This window comes from Cimex lectularius, unplaced genomic scaffold (assembly GCF_000648675.2).
Source record: "Cimex lectularius strain Harlan isolate CLEC.00 unplaced genomic scaffold, Clec_2.1 scaffold82, whole genome shotgun sequence".
In the NCBI taxonomy this organism is placed as follows: domain Eukaryota; kingdom Metazoa; phylum Arthropoda; class Insecta; order Hemiptera; family Cimicidae; genus Cimex; species Cimex lectularius.
Window position 1 is genome coordinate 357,690 of NW_019392695.1, and position 21,557 is coordinate 379,246.

The following is a 21,557-nucleotide window of genomic DNA, read 5'->3' on the forward strand; positions in this document are numbered from 1 at the left end:
CAGATAAAAAGAAACATTATAATTATTATAGAAACACGAGGTGATTTCGAAACAAGCCGAATTCCTCCTTTTAACGTCGGTTTAGTTCGAGCGTGACTATAGTTAATAACAGGAAGAAATAATTAACGTTTACGCTGGAAACACTTTTGAACAAAGTGAGTGTACAAAACGAGGCGATTGTTTGGCAGGAACGTTAATACAAACAGACAACACGATGATGAATTGTTCGAGAACTAAAGCAGGTCAATTTGTCTTGATAAGTAGATAGGTTGGTCTATCTACCTATGATAGACCTAGATATAGGTCTCGTAGGTATGAGGCTACTAGCCCTTTCGCACTGCGTCCATCAGAATGTGTTCATTGTACTCTTCCATGGGTACAGCTCACTATCGACTTTTTATTAGCCTCCATAGCCTTGATAGAGACTACTTAGCTTTATGTACTGTATTCAGCTTTTCTTTGTCCTCGACTACCTTTTCCTCAATAAGTACTTAGGTGCCCCTTCTTTGAAGCAGAACATAAACAGGCTGTCTTCTCTCAATATTTCTAAGTGTCTATTAAAATGGTTGGCGGCATTGCTAACGCCATGTGATGTCGCTGGGGGCATCTTTGGGGAGGTTAAGCGTTTCCTCTGAAATTTGAACGTTTTTTCCTCAAGTGTTTGTTTACTTCTGTCCGGACCTGATGAATTCATTATTACTTCGGTCTCCGGTATTCTTACGTGTATCCTGTACGAGCTATTCACTCTTCTCTATTTACCCCTTTCACCACTATAAAAAAATTCCCTTTCTCGCTTTCTACAAAACCACTCTCATCGGCAGACCACGGGGGCTAAGCAACAAAGGGAACAGTGCGGTTCGTGCCCAAAGTCCTGCATCTCCTCGACGCCTCCCTACCCAGAGCCAGAAATGTAAGTTCTCTTATTTTTTCTTTCTTACCTCAATTTTTTTCAGTTTTCTATATTTCTTTTTATCCTCGGCATCCTTGCCGAAACAATTGCTCCTCCGGGCCTTATAGCGTATAAAAGATAGCGGGAAAAAGCAAAAAAAAAAAAAATGGACCTCCTTTCTGCAATCAATGATTCATTTGCTAGCGGAATGATAAGAAAATTTTTTTTGGAAATGGTTTTGTCCCTTCGTTTTATCTAATGGGCAATGCAAATTCCTCTTTATTACAGGAATTACTCGAATCATACAAGTAAATATAATTCAAGGGCTCCATTCATTCTTATTGAAAATATTTGCGGATATTTTCATTTAAGGACAACTCAAGCGCAAAAATTGTTTATTTATTTATTTAAATAATATCAACAGGAGTGAACGACATTTTCAGGCTCGATCAGATAAGACCGGGAGGCGGTCGACCGCCTGCCACCGATCACGCGGAGATCGCAATCGTTCCGACCTCCGCTCAAAGATGGCACTGGCTTGTCCTAGGGAAATCAGCTTTTCACACGGAATTTTATCTGAAAGTAAAACGATCAATGATATTTTCAACGGAGCGGATCAATTGTCATGATAAGCTCTTTCAAATACAAATGTTTTTCGACATGAGGTACATGTGTCCGTTTGTCACAGTTTAAAACCAGTACATATACTGAACGCAGTCAGTCAGTTAAATCAATTTTTTGACAATTTATAGCAAAAATTTTCATGTTGTATAAAGAAGAGCCATATCTACTCTATACCATCGTATTTCCAAACTTTGGCTATTTACAAATTTTAAAATAAATGTATTTGCAGAAACTGGCTGAACGTAAAGCAATAATAAAACCGCATACAACATATGGGATATATGTGGTGATTAGTGACCGTTAATCGATAATTATTCAGAAATCGTGAGATGCGGTCTGATGTGATATAGGTTTCAGAAAAACATTTTCTTTATCGTGCCAACGTTTCGATCTTTATTGAGATCATCTTCAGGACTCAAATTGTTTCTTTTCTGTGTAGATGTGTCATTATTGGGTGTCGTGTTGAGGGTGCCATCTACACAGAAAACAAACACTTTGAGATCTAAAGATGATCTCAATAAAAATCGAAACATATTCAGAAATCGTGAGATGCGGTTTGGTGTGGTGTAGGTTTCAGAAAAACATTTTCTTTATCGTGCCAACGTTTCGNATGTAAACAATGTTTGTAAATCCCAGGCCCTGAAGATGATCTCAATAAAGATCGAAACGCTGGCACGATAAAGAAAATGTTTTTCTGAAACCTACACCACACCAAACCGCATCTCACGATTTCTGAATAAATATTGGATATACATAAAATTCACTTACAATCAGGTAAATAAATTAATGTGTGGTGTTTAGTGACCGTTAGTTAATGATTATTTGGAGATTGTGAAATGCGGTCTGGTGTGACGTAGGTTTAGAAAAACATTCTCTTCATCGTGCCAACGTTTCCATCTTTAAATTCACTATTTTCGTGGTCCGCTTGACCAATTAATAACATTCAATTAATTAAGGTTTTTAAGTTGAGATAAAAAGTCAGTGTCACGAGCGGAATTCGAACCCACGACCTTCGGCTTGATACGCCGCTACTCTACCACTTCGCCTAGCGTGACTTCGATCTTCTCGGGCATTAACTTCTCATCTCAACCCCATCTTTTGAATTTTCCCTCCTTTTTGCCATTTTTCAAATGTCGTGTAATCGGATTAGATTCTCGGCGACAAATAGTTCTAAACAAAAGTTTTTTTGTTGTTTTCCCCGATGTTTGACAGTGCCTTGATGCAATCCAGTTTCTGATATAGTGTCTGCCCAGGTCACGATCCAAAACTACTTTTCCATCATAATTCCGTTTGTCTTTACGAGGTCTGAAAGTAAAATCATTAAATTTACTAATTTCGTGGTCCGCTTGACCAATTAATATATTGGCAATTGAAAAATGGCAAAAAGGAGGGAAAATTTAAAAGGTGCGGTTGAGATGGGAAGTTGGTGTTTGAGTGGATCGAGGTCACGATAGCTCAAGTGGTAGAGCAGCGGCGTATCAAGTCGAAGGTCGTGGGTTCGAATCCCGCTCGTGACACTTGACTTTTTTATCGCAACTAAAAACCTTAATTAATTAAAGTAAAATGATGGTTTTCTCAAAAACATGGCTCAAAGAGCTTAATTGGATTATGGAACTATAAAAGGCGCCTCCTGAGTGCGCAGTGCCCAGCTCGCAGTCTTATCATCTTTCTAGTCCTAGCTAGTTTAGGAGTTCTGCCGTTTGATGAAATTTTCACACCACTCTATCCTGGAATTCCCATGAACCGAGGACTTATTCGTACGGTTTTGTCTGATGGATCTACATTTTTGGCAATTCGGTATGCCGCAGAAGATTCATGTCTGATAGGTGTCCTCATCGTACTTTCCTTGGCTTCCTAGTTGCCTCTCAGCCCTTTATGCCCTGTTTCCGAAACAAGTGTAATGTCTCACAGAACTTTGGTGTAATCCCAAATAGATCTGGATTTTACTTCCGCTGTAGTTACCTTTAGCACGAGTAGGTGGCTATTCTTTTGTAGGTTATAGTATTTTGATACCCTGCAAACGAATGGTAATTTTTTTCCAAGGTTTGACAGGTACTTGTTGAAGTCCAGCTTGTGATATAGTGTCCAGTCCAGGTCTGAATCAAAATTGCTATTTCTTTATGATCCCATTTGCCTTTTGGTGGTTTTCTTTAGAAACCTTGCTTAAAAAGCTTAAGAGGTTATGGGTCTATATCTGGATGCGATTCCGTGAATGCTCCCTGAATTCTTAATAAAAATAGTTTGGAGGCCTTCCAGCAATCACGAAAGTAACGTTAATAACGTACTAAGTATGAAAATCACACAATAAAGTATAAAGTCTAAGTTTGCAGTATTTTGATTATAAATTTTACAACGATTGCATGCACTTTTATAACGGGTGGTTCTCTTAGTTCTCCAGGGAGATCCCTGACACCAGGGCTTGACTTGATTGCATGTTTTGAAATATTCTGCGTCCTCTTTGTGATTTCGACCCCCTCGTGTGAAAACTGTTTTCAGCCTAACAACCTTCGAAGGCGGCGTTTCCCCATCAGAAAGTGCTAAATTAGCTTCTTTGTCCACACGATAGTTAAATGTAGAGTTCGCGTGAATTCTCCTTTAGATTATCCATATTTGATTGCCGTTTTTCTGTTCAATAAGTCCGACTTTTCAAAATAGACCGCGGGGCTTAATCACTGGAATTATTATGAATTATTGTCGGTAAACATCGATTACCCTTGAAAGCTTCCCGCCCAAAAATTAGTTCATTAGTCTTATGTTATACCATCAATTGTCAAAAGTAATAACGATCAGGCCGAGAATAATTTTTCTTTTTGCATCTTTTTACTCACTCATGTGTCTATAGGGAAAGAACATTTTTTCTTTACATTAATTAATTAAGGAAATATATTTCCGGATTTAAAAATAATATATTGACGAATGTGTACAAAATGTTTTCAATCCGTATTTATAAAATATACTTTTTTTCTTCAAATTAACGAAGTTTTTTTTACTTTTATGGGTTTTTTAACAAGCCAAATTCACCTGTAAATAGTTTTTGTTTTTAAATTGTCTCCGGACTTTGGCATCAGTCGGTTTGTCTTTGGGCGAGTGCTCAAAAATTAGTTGTTTCAGAAAACCAATTACTTGCATTTATGTGCTTCTCAAATAGTCGTAATCGCAGTTTGAAAATTGCATTAAGACGTCAAATAGTTAATGAATTAAAAAAATCGACTCGATCAATCGTTACGGATTAATTTCATACGTCCATAGTACTGTGGGGAGAAGAAAGTGGTAAAGGACAATTGAATTTGTTCGTTCCAATTCGTATTGCTTAGATCTGGCTGAGATGTAAATGGGATGCAAATACAGGGTGTTTGGCTATTTGTGTTACAAACTTTTCTAGCAGATCGTACATTCAAAATGGAACCAAAAAGTTCTAATTAACTATGGTCCGAATCTTAACTGTTTCGGTTTTTCTGATTTTTTAAGATTTCACGATCCTCCTTCAAATAAACAATGATAAATCCAAAATTAAAAGGTTTTGGTCAATTCCGCTGATGCCATTAAAACTGCGTTTTATTTCCAATAAGATGTGATAAATACTAAACTTGTAACTTTGTTGAAATAAGCGTTTTAGTAGCCAGAACTTTGAAAAATATTTTTTTTTCAAAAATTCACTAATTTCGTGGTACGCTTGACCAATTAATATATTACAATTAATTAAGGTTTTTAGTCGAGATAAAAAAGACAATGGCACGAGCGGGATTCGAACCCACGATCTTCAGCTAGATGCGCCGCTGCTCTACCACTTGAGCTATCGCGACCTAGATCCGCTCGGACATTAACTTCCCATCTCAACCGCACCTTTTGAATTTTCCCTCCTTTTTTTTTCAAAGTTGTAAAAATTACTATGGTGATTTTAAACTGCTATTTCCAAACCTAGAGACCAGCAAATTGCAGAAAATATATTCCATTTGACATCCTTTTTAGTGGTGCAACTGCTTTTTTAATTACTTTTTTCAAAGACGAAGAAATTGATAAAGGAAAAGAAATACCGCGAATGAATAAACATTTATTCAAAATACTTGTACATTATGTTACATAAGGTTTCGTTAATCAGGGGAAGTGGCGGGGCACTTTTACGTCCTATTTCAAAACGTTTTCCTATCAAAATATATCACAGATCCTAGATTTATGTATGGTGCCTAATTCTTCTATGTTTCCATGGAAAGTTAATATCATACACTCTTACATCCCTACAAGTAGTGTGTGGTGACTAGTGACCGTTAGTCGATAATTATTCAGAAATCGTGAGATGCGGTCTGGCGTGATGTAGGTTTCAGAAAAATATTTTCTTTATCGTGCCAACGTTTCGATCTTTATTGAGATCATCTTCAGAGCCTGGGATTTACAAACATTGTTTACATTTAACAAATACATGTAGGATGTGGAAAAAAGCGAATTTATACAATGCAAAATATATATATATTTTTTAAGAAAGATGATCTCAATAAAGATCGAAACGTTGGCAAGATGAAGAAAATGTTTTTCTGAAACCTACAAGTAGTGTTCTTGCTGGAGGAGAGACCCATAAAAAATTTCCTGGACAGACGCTTTTATTTGGACTTAATATACTCCACTCCCGATTTCACATGGAGGAGGCCAATTCTGGTGTATCCAGGCAGCGAGATTATAAATCTTAGAAATTTATTTTGGATCACTTGCAGTTTTTGGATGTTGGATTCGCACGTGTAACTCCATGCTGGGCAAGCATACAGCAGTTTAATAACTACTTTATAAATAATTAGTTATTTTCAAAGCTCATTCCACTCTCACGGGCCATCAGCGGAAATAAGGCTTTTATAGCTATTTTACCTTTTGTAACTATATCATTTATATGCCTAGAGAAGTTAAGTTTTCGGTCCAGAGTTAAACCCAAGTACTTTACCCTATCACACCTCTCAATTTTGTGTCCGTGAATTGAAATGGTTTCCTTGAATATTGGTCGTCGTTTTGTGAAAAAGACAGCCTCAGTTTTGGGCACCTGAGTTTCCAGCGGTGACAAAACCTGGTGATGCTGTCATTTAATCTTTTCACAATTGTCTCAGGCCTCCAGGATGAACAATAGTCAGCTATGTCATCGGCATAAAGCGCAATTTTGCAATTTCTCAGTGCAAACAAGCATGGCCCTAGGATTGAACCTTGGAGAACTCCGGCGGCAATAGGGAAAGGTCTGGAAGTTTCATAGTTTAGAGAAACACGTGTAGGAAAACCGTGATTGACCGATTGGTTAGGCGGAAAGATTACAAAAATCTTAAGGAAATTTTGAACGAATTTATTAACGTTTTTTAATTTTGATTAGAAATGCCGCTCTCCACCTTCATATTAGCCATCGTAACTCGAAAGTTTAATTTAAGTTTATGTTTTTCAGCAGTGGACAGGATCCGTTGCTTTAAAATAGGTTTGACATTTTTGGTAAACTTCACTCTTCATGATTCCCAGACGAAATAGTCCATGGGGGTCAGGTCAATAATAACAATAATTTCTTTCAATTAATTAATCTTTTTATGTAAGGTGTTGGTTGAAGTAAAAGTTAGTATATCGAGCGGGATTCGAACCCACGACCTTCGGGCTAAATACGCCGCTGCTCTACCACTTAAGCTATCGTGATTTCGATCCACTCGGACACCAACTTCCTATCTCAACTCCACCTTTTGAATTTTCCCTCCTTTTTGCCATTTTCGAATCCCGCTCGTGACACTAACTTTTTCATTTGAACCAATACCTTACATAAAGATTAATTAATTGAAAGAAGTTATTTCATCAATCGGACCACGAAATATAATGGAATATCAATGATACAATAATCCTTTAATGAATGTTGCAGCCGTGTTGGCAAATAAGTAAACACTTGTACTATTTCAGTTTCGAATCAAAATTAAAAAAGTTTTTTTTTTCAAAATTTCCTTAAGTTTTTTTTAAATCTTTCCACCTTACCAATCCGTCAATCACGGTTTTTCCTTTCCTTTATCAATTTCTTCATCTTTGAAAAAGTAATTGAAAAAGCAATTACACAACTAAAAAGGATATCAAATGGTGTACGTTTTCTGCAATTTGCTGTTTCTAGGTTTCGAAATAGTAGTATAAAATCACCATGTAAGTTTTTCAACTTTGTAAAAAAATTATTTTTCTAAGTTCTGGCTACTAAAGCACTTATTTTCCCAACGTTTACAAGTTGTTTAATTTTTGGAGTTATCATTGTTCATTTGAAGCAAGATTGTGAAATCTTAAAAAATCAGAAAAAGGAAAATAACTCCGAAACTGTTGAGATTCGGACCATAGTTAATTATGACTTTTTGGTTTTGAATATAGGAATGTACTGGGAAAATTTGTAACACGATTAGCCAAACATGCTGTATAGAGGCTTTATCTTCATCAGAAGCGGCGCAGTTAGTATAAACCAGACCAAAAGCCGAAGAAATTTTTTTGACTTAGAAACAATGGTGGCGTTATTCTTCCAGTATACATTCCTTTTTCTGAACAGATTTTTTTTACAAAATCAAATGAACTTCATTCCTTTTAATTTGCCTCACGAATGCAGGTGATTACTCAATTTTTATATCTTTTTATTACCAAACCTTGGCTCTCTTGGTACTGGAGTAAAATTGTGATATTTTCTTATTTAGAATGAATAGTGAACTAAAAAATCACTGGGGATGTTAATTGTATTTATTGTTGAACGTGAACACAAAGAACCGCTAACGTACCAATTTGTCATAAAATCCGTCAAAATCACACCAAAAACACTATGTTGCGGAAAGATCATCTTTTTTCACTATGATTTACTATTTGTAGTGAACTGTCAAGTTCGAGCTTACGAGTCCTAATCCCTAATTCAACACCGGTGGCTGTGACCATCTCCGTTAAAAAATCAACTTGGAATTTTCTACCCTTCATTCGGCGCTAAAGCAATTTTGTGTCATACAAAATGCAATTCCAATTTATTAACCTTCATTCATTCTCGAATTTTTAACCCTTTGAAAAAAAAAAGTTTTTTAACTTCATCCCAAGTACTATATTTTTCAAATGTTCAACCTAAGCCATCTTTTTAATGTATGTATGTAATGATGGTAAAATGTGTCAATTAGAGGTTAATTTTTTTAATTTATAGGCGCTGGCGATCTAGTTTTTGCTCTCCGATTTCCTCGCCATAAAGCACCCTTCATCTTTGGACTTACTGTACAAAAACCTTTTGATACAAAGGGCCTAAAAAGGGGGGAAATCGTACTTTAGCATCATTCCTGCTCCGAGGGTATAGAAATTACAGGGGGGGGAACATTATTTAATTCTTAATCTAACCATTGAAGTTTGGAGTCCCATTTCATTTTTTTTTGTAATTACACACTATTTAAAGTGATCACAGTTTTGGTGATTTACTGCATGGTCATAAAACTGTAATTTGGTCTTTATTGATATGCTCTTACATACTACACTCGCTAGGTTAGTTGAGCTTTTCGGCAAAAAAAAATTAGAAATTTGTTTTTGTTATCCTATCATGGAGAACCTTAGAACGTTTATAATTGTTAAAAGCAAAGTTATTTCTATAGTAGATGTCCAACTACCCTTTGTGAGTTGCTGGCAAGGGGTCGGAACCAATTTTCAATAGATTTCGCAACAGACATATTATTACAGATTAAATGGGTTGTGCCGTGATTCGAACCCAGGACCACTATGACAAATAGAAATGGGTATTTTCCCAAGGCATGAGAAAAATAGGGTCTATTAAAATATAATGCAATTCTGTGAACTACTGACGTAGCAAACAACATTTTTTCCCCAACGAAAAAAGTTGATATCCATCTTTGCACCCCCGAAAACCACTGAATAAACCTATTTTTTATAAAATAAAATATTAAAAAAATTTCTGAAATTTTTCGCCGTTTAATGGCTACGTTGGATTTCGTCAGTAGTTAGTGATTGTAGGGGTATTCACGATCTTTGTGTTAATCCTGTTAAGTCTGTTAGGTCCTGTTAGATCGAGAAAAATGATGACGTAGACTTGTAAGAAACGGCTAGTTAACATTGCTCGATCTAGCAGGGTTAGGGCTAATGTTAGATGTTAAATCGAAAGTGTAGTCACATTGCTATCCGTTAGGGCGTAGGTAACCAACATGGCAGCAATGAATTTAACAGCTGTTTTCTGTTTACACGTATTTTTATTCTTAAATACGCATTAATTAAATCAGACCAATACATTTCTTTTGTTAATTTCTGACCTGTCCTTATACTCTCATTCATAGTAGATAAATCCCCTATCCTATAAAGTTATAGGCTGTTAGACGTTAGTATACAAGGTAGGTATGTCGGCACGAATTGAAGCGTGTCATTTGTTTGTATTTTTCGAGTCCATAGATAGCATTTTGAATTAAAGAGTTGATTAATTTTCCTTTTTTATTAACTTGTGGCATGTTACAATTTAACACAAAACAAAACCATAACAAACAACAACAAGCCTTCAAGGACTGTTACAGCTTTATTTTTCGTTCTACCTTCGACACGCGCAGCATGCGGAAAAATTAACGTTTAACATACTAAGAAAATAAGGGGGTGTTCACGATCTTACTGGACATTTCTCTATTTGAGTTAACACGAGTTAACATCTTACAAACATCGTGAATACCCCTTTTTTATTTAGAGGTATTATCAACCTTCAATATGAAAATATTTATATTAACCATTATAGATAAAGCCAGTTGAAAATAAAACACTCTATATAGGAGACTATGGTTCGATAATGTCAGGTTAGGGATAGGTTAAAGACGTACAAAGTGCGAGTTTCTACTCTCCCTTGATACGAGGAAGGGTGTAGTACCTAAGGACAAATCAAGAAAGTGTTTTGATTGTTTTAAATAGGAGACTAAAGGGCTGGAATCACCGATTTTAAATAATGATCAACCATAAAACTACACAAAAAAAAATAAAATCGAGACCCAGAATACTCAAAAAAAAGCTCCACGACCCAGAACATTATGGCCAAGAAAGATAAAAAAACATCTAAAATGGTTTGACCTAGTTCAAAAAAAAAAAAGAAGTGAAAATCAGTGATCCCAGCCCTCTAGTCTCCTATTTAAAACAATCAAAACACTCTTGATTTGCCCTTAGGTGCTACACCCTTCCTCGTACCAAGGGAGAGTAGAAACTCGCACTTTGTACGTCTTTAACCTATCCCTAACCTGACATTATCGAACCATAGTCTCCTATTTAGAGTGTTTTATTTTCAACTGGCCTTATCTATGATTGTTAACATAAAATTTTTCATATTGAAGGTTGATAAAAGGGGTACTGACGATGTTTGTAAGATGTTAACTCGTGTTACTCAAATAGAGAAATGTCCAGTAAGATCGTGAATGCCCCTTCTTTTCTTAGCATGTTAAACGTAATTTTTGAGCAATGCTGCGTTTGGCGATTGGTTAGAACCAAAAATAAAGCTATAACAGTCCTTGAAGGCTTGTTGTTGTTTGGTGTTCTTTTGTGTTAAATTGGAAGATGCCAGAAGTTAATAAAAACGGAAAATTAATCAATTCTTTCATTCAAAATGAGAGTGTAAAGACAGGTCAGAAATTAACAAAAGAAATGTATTGGTCTGATTTAATTAATGCGTACTTAAGAATAAAAATACGTGTAAACAAGAAAACAGCTGTTAAATTCATGGCTGCCATGTTGGTTACCTACGCCCTAACGGATAGCAATGTGACTACATTTTCGTCCTAACATCTAACATTGGACCTGGATTGTTAAATCGAGCAATGTTAACTAGCCGATTCTTACAAGTCTACGTCATCATTTTTCTCGATCTAGCAGGACCTAACAGAGTTAATAGGGTTAACACAAAGATCGTGAATACCCCTAATCATTACATCCATATAATTCTCACTGGTTGGAATATTTTGAATGACCAGAGTATGTTTTGAATAATATCACTGTCATTTGTGTCTATTATACCATTGGTTTATTGCATTAGTTTAAAACAATTGGAATGAAAATTTACAACCAGAAGTCGGACGAATTGCGAATGTTTATAGGAGAGGACACGCATCTGTGTGTGCAAATGTGTTAAATCCAACCGAAAGATATTTCAAACCGATCGATAAACGTTGGAAGTGGAAAAGAACTAAAATGACATACAGTACCAGGCCCCAGGAAAAGTCCAACCCATTTTCTACATCGTAATAAATGAATATTTATAAAAATTACACATCTATCTTTATTAAATATTCTTACATAAAATAGAAGATAAAGTAACAGTAACGAATAATGTGAATGTTGAAAGTGAAATGAAATCGGCCTTCAGTAAAGGAAACGCATTAACATCTAAAATGAGTGCCTGGTCATTTCCGATCATTTTGGCCCGCCTATCTTCGCTTTTTTGGCCAAGCGCGTTTCTGCCTTTCGCTCTTCACCGTAGGATTTGTTTTTCAATGAGAAATCACACGATATCTTATGAAGCAGGAAATAATAATTGAACAGCGAATCAGCTTTGTGTATGGATTTTTCAAACTAATAGCTTTTATGAACTCCCAATTTTCGCTAATGCGGGTAACACCAAGGCCGTTATAAAAAGAAAAATATGGGCAAACCAATATTCGAAGATTTTTAAACGATGGAGAAAGAAAAATTGCGAAAAGTCTTGACAAACTGGATCCATATTAAATATTCTATGAAAAATAAACTAGTTTTTGTTTACTTTTTGGAAAAGATCGTTCTACTCACAGACTGTGAAAATTTATTTTCCAAAAATTGATAACTGTACTATTTCCTATGTGACAATCTGTGAGTAGAACTATCTTTTCCAAAAAGTGAACCAACATATTCACCCCACCTCAAAACATTCTATGGTTTTTTGATTGAACTGATCGACACTGATTACTGAGACCACTTGTGCTAGTATACGTTTTTCTCAAGCGCTTCTCCACAACTTCAGTGAGGAATCTAGGTAATGGGTAAATGTATAAGTAAAGACATTCCTGTCCCGCGTGACGTCCTATCCGTCGGGTGTCGCGGAACCACTTTGCCGCACATAAATACAAAACAGTAGTAAAACAATCAAAACACTTTCTGGCCCTCTCCTTAGGTACAGCATCCTCTCTCGTACCAAAGAATAGTAGAAACTCGCGCTTTCCACTTTTCTTGCATGCATAACGTGCATTCTTGCAAAGCATTAATTCATAGTTATGTAACCCATCACAAATCCTAAACCGTCTTAACTCTTACCGTAACATAACTCCTAGCACTGGTCTGACTCTAACATGCCCCCAACCCATTCTAACTCTATCCCTAACCCATTAAAACGAATTTTTGATCTTGGTTAATTTGGTTTATATTAAAATAAGTTTGTCGTAATTAATGTAACGACAATAATACATGTAGTTTGAATAAAAATATGCTTAAAGTCTTAATTTAACCTTACCTTGCCCAACCCTTACCTAACTCGTCATTAGCCCTAACCCGCCCTAATCTAATTCGCCTCTACTACAATCAAAACACTTTCTGGGCTTGTGCTTACTTTTTTCCTCATTCTAACCCTACATAACCTAACCTAACCCTTTAACAAACTCTAACACTTACCTAACTCAATCCCTACCTAACATAACCTTCTTTCTAATTAATTAAGGTTTTTAGTTGAGATGAAAAAAAGTTAATGGCACGAGAGGGATTCGAACCCACGACCTTCGGCTAGATACGCCGCTGCTCTACCACTTGAGCTATCGTGACTTCGATCCTCTCGGACATCAACTCCCCATCTCAACCCCACCTTATGAGTTTTTCCCTCCTTTTGCCATTTTTCAAATGTCATGTAATCGGTTTGGATTCTCGACGACAATTGAAATGGCGACGGAGAGCTTTAGTGATGTATACTTCATTTTTAAATTCGAATCCCCCTCGTGCCATTAACTTTTATTCATCTCAACTAAAAACCTTAATTAATTGTAAAGTATTAATTGGTCAAGCGGACCACGAAAATAGTGAACTTATTTCTAATCGTAAACCTAAGCTGGGATTCAAACCCAGGTCGGTATAGTGGTAAATACGAATCTGATAGTATATAAAAAGTTTAGAAAAAAATAAAACCATAACCAATAGGGCTTTATTTTTGGCTGTATTTTACATCTCGTCTACAAGGGTCAGTTTCAACTACATTGAAAATATAAAAAAATCGAATAGATCCAGTTACAAATATTGATGAAGAAAAGCGTACGAATTAATTGGTACAAGGTCGAAGATGATACTCAACCTTCAAAAGACCCTTCACCATAGAAATAAGGCGAATACTATGGCAGGATGTACATATGTACAGGCTATTTGCCGCTGGCCACTAGTTGAAAAACAAAATGAAATGTTTCATTCAAGTGAGTGAAAAGACATTCATCAGAAACATACTTTTGAACGAAAGTCCCTTTTTGCTGGTGTCAAATAGAAGTATAATACAAAACGCAAATGAAAAGCAGACAAAGGTACCAGTGTAAGTAGCATAATTGCGAACTTTCAATTTACTCTTAAAAATAAATATTTTCTCGACTAGTGTATCAATTCTCTAATCTTTAAGACGGATCAGAGGCTATCGAAACCCCCCTCCTTTTCTTCGGTCTTTTACATTGTTGTCTATTCTCTAGGAATTATTTTCCGCATATAAATGATCTCTTTTTCCCAGTTGTTATTCTAAGACATTTGCTTCCGCTGTCCTTGATAATGTTATGGTTCATAAGTAAAATTTTTTCAAAGAGACTTATTTTATTTTCAGCTTTGTGTGTGTGCTTTATAAGCTTTTATTATTGTACTGTCCCTCATTTCAGTTTAATTCGTACAATACAATTGAAGCCTGAGTGATCACATTTATCAAGGGCGAACACGGCTCTCGTACTGACCTCGAAATAAGACAATTACATTAGGTCCGCGTCATACGAGACCTTATTTAGTAAAACCAAGCCGGCTTAAACTGGTTAAATTCGTTGAGTAATTACGGCATTTACAAAAACGTCACAAAAAGAAGAACTTTGCATTTAGAAAAAGTAATTTATCCATTTTTGAATGTCTTAACGACCGGAAATAGTTACTTCAAGGATTTTTAACACCAAGCATTTCTGCCAATTCCCTAGTAGAATGTGTCAAAAAAACATAGTTTTACTTGATTATTTAATAAAATCATCCACATTAGAATGATTCTATGTGTATCGTAAAAATGAAAGTAAATAAATATTAATTCATTTACGGTTTAGAGGATATGAACAAATTACTTCTTTTAATTAATTATTCTTTCCATGTAAGGTCTTGGTTGAGATTAAAAAAAGTCAGTGTCACGAACGGGATTCGAACCCACGACCTTCGGCTAAATACGCCACTACTCTACCACTTCAGCTATCGTGACTTTGATCCTCTCACTATACGGAATGCGACTGAAGTTTTCACGATGGAAATTTCCGCTGCACAAGCTTACATTCAAAACACACGGCCAGCGACAGACTGAACGGAAATTCCGTAACGTAAATTTCCGTCGTAATGTCTCCATCGAGTTCCGTTGGTGCACTAGCGTCTGTCGACTGAATGTTCCGCTGGTTTCCGTCTAAAGCCAGAAACACACTTACCCGATGCTACCCGACGCAAATCCAAACTCCGATTTTCCATAAGGTTGCACTACCCCCGTGCACATCTACCCGATGCTATGCGATCCCCACTGTCCAGATTTTCGTCGGGTCGCATCGAGTACAGTCGAAGACAAAAGAACCGGACCCTTATATTTTTATTCAAACTACATGTATTATTGTCGTTATATTAATTACAACATACTTATTTTAATATAAACCAAATTAACTGTGATTAAAAATTAATTAGTTTTTATTTAAAAAATTAATTTTAATGGTTTGGTAGAAAATTAATCAAAACACCGGAATACGATTTTTTGATATAATGAATTTAACTAACAATTTATTGTACTCGCTTCGGCGGTACATATACTAAAATTGGAACAATTTATTACACGGTTTTGCTCATAAAATTTAATTAACAATTTATTTCATAGTTTTGCTCGTAAAATTACACCATTTTGTAATGTCGGGTAGCATCAGAACAGGACACTCATATTTTTTGTAGTTTATTTCAAACTAAGTACATGTAATTTTGTCGTTATATTAATTACAACATGTTATTTTAATGTAAACCAAATTAAACGAGATCAAAAATGCATAAGTTTTTATAAACATTGTTTAATTATGATGGTTAGGAGTAACTTTATTTAAAACAATTAAGTTTAACAAACAATTTATTAGATGGTTGTGCTCATAAAATTTAAACAACAATTTATTACAAGGTTTTGCTCAAAATAGTGCATTAAGAACAAAAGATGCGTTGCGATTGTGATAGTGATTATTGTGATAAACGCTGTGGACTGTACGCGACGTGTGCTTGCGTCGGAGAGATGTGCACACCCCACTAAAACGTGGCAAGGCGTCGGGTAGCATCGGGTAGCGTCGCATGGCTTGGCATCGGGTAAGTGTGTTCCATATCCATGTGCATATCCAAAAAGTCGTTGAAGTCATTCCGTTCATTTCCGCTGTATATGTGGCTTGTTCGGGTTGGGCGGATTTTTCCTCGCGAAATTTCCAGCACGAAAACTTCCGTATAATGTGGTTAAGGCTCGGGGCCCTGAAAAGGGGCACCTTGTGTCCTCACCCACGTCCCTCTCTCAATCCAAGTTCCTTCCCACTTTCCTGTGACCACTCCCAACCCTTGGTTACAAGGGGGTGTCCGGGCGCAAAATAACGGTGCAGCCCTGAGGGCGTGGCAACCTCTCTAAAGCACAAGCTGTACTCGTGTCGGCCTCGGGTCGGCATGGGCGGCGGGTGCCTTAACAAAGGCACACGAGGGTTAGGGTACCAGATCCTATCTGCATAAACGGCCTCACGGGATGTCGGATCGGACGACAGCATATAGGCGTTGAGGACGCGATGATTGTGCTGAAACAGTCTCTCGAATGCGTGGGTAGTGGCGGATGAGAATGGGTAGTGAATCGGTTGCTCCTATTCGAGTATGCTTTGCACGCAGGTGCAGGCTGAGCTCGATTGGAGGCTTTTACCGTAGGCGGTACTCCTCTAGGGGGTGGTTAGCAATTCCACTTTAAACAAAACCGCGGCCGGAGCAGATCCGGTCGATTCTACGCTAAAGAACCCCCAGAACTCTGGAAGATAGACCTACTCTATGTAGGGAGTGCGCGGGAGACCAGGCTGATGTATTTCGGCTTAGGTAGCCCTTTGCGCGCGGCATACGGTCTGATTCTTAATGCAGACCCGACCACTCGGAATGGACAAGCGGGGAGCGAGGTTGTCTTGGGCCTTCGGGGCTGAGCTGCCTTTTCACCAATGCTGCGGCAGTAACATACTTCTGTCGTATGCGGAGGTGCGCCAGCTCTCATCTTGAGAATCAAAACGTCCGATAAGGCCGAATAGGCTAGGACGTTAAAGATCCTCAATGTCCTTTTAAGGACGACCGAGTATACAGGAAAGAACATACTCAATGAAGAGTATTGCCAAGCCTATAAACTACAGATCCTTACTTTTCCAAAAAGATGACCAAATATACCGGCTCCTACTAGAATTTATAAATAGCGAGGAATAACACTTTAATACTAGAATTAGATCAAATAATATTTATTTGTTATATAATTTATTGTTTATTTATTAATATGTTAATTAAATATATAGCTAATAATAAGCTGCTTATTTATTCTACACTGTCAGTCAAAAAATTCCACCCATAACTTAGTAAGTAGTATAACTTGATTTGTATATATTTTTATATATTAATTCAAAGTTTCACGTTTTTTAACGATTAATAATTGAATCTTTGCCTAAAAAATTTTAAAAACATAAATTGCTAAGGAAAATGAAAGTGAAAGAAAAAGACGGACAGATAAAATTTGTTTATTACGGTTTTAAATAACATTTCAATATCGAGTAATTCCCTCCTCTTACCAACATCTCGAAAACGCCTAGGCATACTTTCTACCTGTCTGGATATGTCTCTTTGCTGGAGGTTAGCCTATTCTTCACGAAGTCCTTTCAAGATCGAGGAGTGTATCAAGCACTTTTATTCGGCTTTTGAGGTTATACCGTAAATGTTCGATGGGGTTCAAGTCTGGAGATCGAGCTGGCTAGGCTAAGACCCTGATGTTATGCTGTTTAAGGTACGTTTGTACAATCCGAGCGAAATGTGGATGGGAGTTATCGTCCATTAGAATAGGATTGTCGCTGATTTCATCGAGGATAGGCAACACATGATGTTCCAAAATTTCGTGCACATAGCGAGTGGCCGTCAAAGACTCCCTCCACGAAAAACAACCAACTTTGTGTGACTCTCCATTGAAATACCAGTCCACACCTTCAATGAGCTACGTTGAAAAGGTCGGCTCTGGGAAAAATTACAGGCGTCGTACCTTTCATTTCGCCTTCTCCACACTCTTTCACGTCTATCTCCAGATCGTAGAGCAAATCTACACTCATCTGTAAAAAGTACAGCAGACCAAAGACCAAATGCTGTGTTCTCGAGCAAATGCGAGCCGTGCAACTCCATGGTTCTCATACGGCGCAAAAAGCCATCGGTCCATACTGACTTAATCTTCTTCGATCAGTGCGTTCAGAAATTTGGACACCTCGAACTTCCTGGAGCTGATGAATCGCTTGAACAACATAAGGTGCCGGTTTCTCAAAATTCATCCTGTAGTTCGTCCCCTTGGGCGTCCAGAGCCGGGCCTTCTATGGTAGGACCCAGTTTCTCAATGAGCAAAACCATGAAATAAATCGTTAGTTAAATTTTAAGAGCAAAACCGTATAATAAATTGTTAGTTAAATTCATTATATCAAAAAATGGTATTCCAGTGTTTTAATCAATTTTCTTCCAAACCATTAATATTAATTTTTTTAATAAAAACTAATGAATTTTTGATCTCGGTTAATTTGGTTTATATTAAAATAAGTTTGTTGTAATTAATATAACGACAATAATACTCATGTAGTTTGAATAAAAATCTGAGTGTCCGGTTCTTTTGTCTTCGACTGTACTCGATCCTACCCGACGAAAATCTGGACAGTGGGGATCGCAGAGCGTAGAGTAGGGTAGTGTGCACGGGGGTAATACAATCTTATTGTACTTTGGATTTATGTAGGGTAGCACCGGGTAGCGTCACGTAGCATTGCATTGGTAAGTGTGTTCCCGGCTCAGTGCCGGCTTCACAAAATTGTCAAAGTAAAAACGGTCATCCTGTGGTTCGTTATCCTAGGGCGTCCAGAGTCTATGGTAGGAACCAGTTTCTCGAAAACGTCTAACCTCACAGTGTTTCGTAGGGATGTCTGATAGCAACAGCCGCATACCTGATGGAACGCCCATCATCAATAAGTGCCACACCACGCGCACCATCCTCAGACTAAGTGGCACTAAGTTTCAAAATAGAAATTAAGAAAACAATGATGAAAACTAAACAGTTTATTGCTTCAGAATTCAAATGAGACTGAATAAATATTTTAAATTCCGTAAAAATTAATCCTTTAACCTTATTTTCGATTAAGGATTAAGTGTGTTTACCTCTAATTTGTATTCCCGATTTAGAACATAGCATAAATAAATATTTATTGGGCAAATCACAGGCAGAATTTTCCATTATCGAAAAATTAGAAAAAAAAATCAATTGGGTGGAATGTTTTGCCTGTTAGTGTATTTAAATGTATCTATCAATTTATTTGAATATTAAAAGTTATATATTCTCATTAAATCAGCTTGAAATTTGGCCAATGCTGCCAATTATGTCATATGGCCAGTATGTGTAGTTTTATTCCCATGGCTAACGTTGAAACACGAGGTCAAAGAAAAAATAAAATTAAAAAGGACATTTGATTTTCTATTATTTCACTCGTTCAACTACAAGGGAAAAAATGTCTATTTTTAGACGGGTTTAGATCAATAAAAAGAGTATGGCTTTTGTTAACTTTTGTCGAGTAGCGAGCGAGGCGAACGCCTTTCCGTCGGGCGCGAAGCCCTCCCCCCACCCGGCGGGCGCACCGTTTCCGACGAAGGAAGGGCGGCTGGCCCTGCTTCGGTTTCGTTCTCACTTCTCAGTCGTGCTTCAGCTCGCCTCCTTATTCCACGCGACCGTCGCTCGTCAGCCGACTTCGGCACACACGCGACTTCGCCAGAATGAAGTCCCTCGTCCCGTTGCCGTTAAACCGTGCCGTCGCCGTCCTTCTCTTCGTCTATTTTCTCTCAGGTTAGTATTATTAAATATAAATAAAATAAATTTCCAATAAATAATAATCTTAGCGTTTATTTTTTTCTCTGGTGAAAATCGCTTATTCTTATTTGATCAATTATCTCGTAATTTATTTAGAATTTTTCGGTCTTATTTTTTTTTAATGGAATGAATTTCCGCACTTCCCTGATAAATCAGGTCACACAGGTCGAGAATTACTTTTTCCAGAATAATTATAGTTGCCGGAAAGAGACAGGAGGAAGAAACTGGTTCTTGTCATGATGTTAGCGTTTGCCTTTTTGGCTGAGTAAACAGACTGTAAGTCATCGGGGTTCTTAGGGGCTCGCGGCTTGTCAGCACTGCGCGACACTTACTTTTTTAAAACGAGGAGGGAATTAATTTTCCATGGCAAAGACAAAACGAAAAGAAAAAATTGCGAGTTTTAAAAGTTTGAGTGGTGAATCTTATCGAAAAATGTTGAATTCAACATTAGGAAGAAAAATGTTTACGTCTTTATATAGATAGTCAATTTAACCAACACTTTAAAATTAAAGTTCACAACAATCATCATTAAAATTAACTAAGTTAACAAAATACATTTTTGTTGTTTTCGCATAGAAAAAGTCTAAACTCATTACCTATAAAAAAAGCTTTTTTTTCGATTTTTTTAAAACTTAAAACTTATCTTCAAAGGTCGGATTGAAAAGGGCATGTACAGGAGTATTCTTTTTTTCAAGACTGTAGTAGAAAAAACATGTCTTTTTCTTAGTTGTTGTTTCTAGTTGTAAAAAAAAGTTCAGAAAGATTTAATTCCTTGATTGAGTGATCTGCCAGTATTTATCGTAGACATGTAGATTTTTCTAAGCGCCATTGATGGAATTGAGTGGAATAATATAAAGCATAATGAAAGGGTTTCTAAAATAAAACAATAACGAGAGTAACAGCAACGAAGAAGGGAGAAAAACAGGCCGGAGATAAATAAAAGTTTAATCACAAATGGCAAATAAATCACAGATGTGTCGGACATTAAACGAGAGGGATCAAAGTAATTAGCACAATTTGGAAAATTTTTCGAGAAAATTCAATCAAGTTTATATTTTTTATTTCTTAGACATTGAAACTTACTTCAGGAACTTGTTTTTTTGTAAACTTTTGCAGCCTTCACAATAATTCCTAAATGATTAGCATGTATAGAAAAATTGCCAATTTTATAAGAAAACCACCCAAAATTCTGTTGACCAGGGCTGTGAAATCGTCGATACATATACTTTCTATCATTATTAATTTACAAGATTAACAAATATTTATTTAAAATACTGAAACCTATGGTTTCTTGTAAAATGAAATTAAGAACTGGATTTTTTTCTAGTTCCTGATGGAGGATGATTTTTTTTATCTCGTTCACTGTAAATACAAATCTAACTAAAGCTCAAAATAACCACGAGCTTGATTTTCTTCAAAATTTCCTAAGCCATACAAAAAAAATTCTAAACGATTAGCATATAAATAAAATTTGTCAATCTGCAAGAAAATCAGTTGTAGTTCAAAATGAAACCACCCAAAATTCTGTTGACCAGGGCTGTGAAATCGTCGATACATATACTTTCTATCATTATTAATTTACAAGATTAACAAATATTTATTTAAAATACTGAAACCTATGGTTTCTTGTAAAATGAAATTAAGAACTGGATTTTTTTCTAGTTCCTGATGGAGGATGATTTTTTTTATCTCGTTCACTGTAAATACAAATCTAACTAAAGCTCAAAATAACCA

General features: G+C 36.5%; 1 protein-coding gene across 2 annotated transcripts in view; it reads left to right on the forward strand.

Moving 5' to 3' along the window:
- The first annotated feature begins 608 nt into the window (after window positions 1-608).
- Window positions 609-21,557, forward strand: part of LOC106664143 — a 94,270-nt gene continuing 73,321 nt past the window's right edge. The window contains exon 1 of one of the 2 annotated variants that reach the window (XM_014389593.2): window positions 609-910. Coding sequence is in view for 1 of the 2 variants with exons in the window: in XM_014389592.2 (XP_014245078.1) it covers window positions 19,730-19,799 (70 nt within the window). In the remaining variant the exon portion in view is untranslated. Of the gene's footprint in view, window positions 911-19,642; window positions 19,800-21,557 lie in introns of those variants that run through there. The other variant, XM_014389592.2, reaches the window with a different exon arrangement.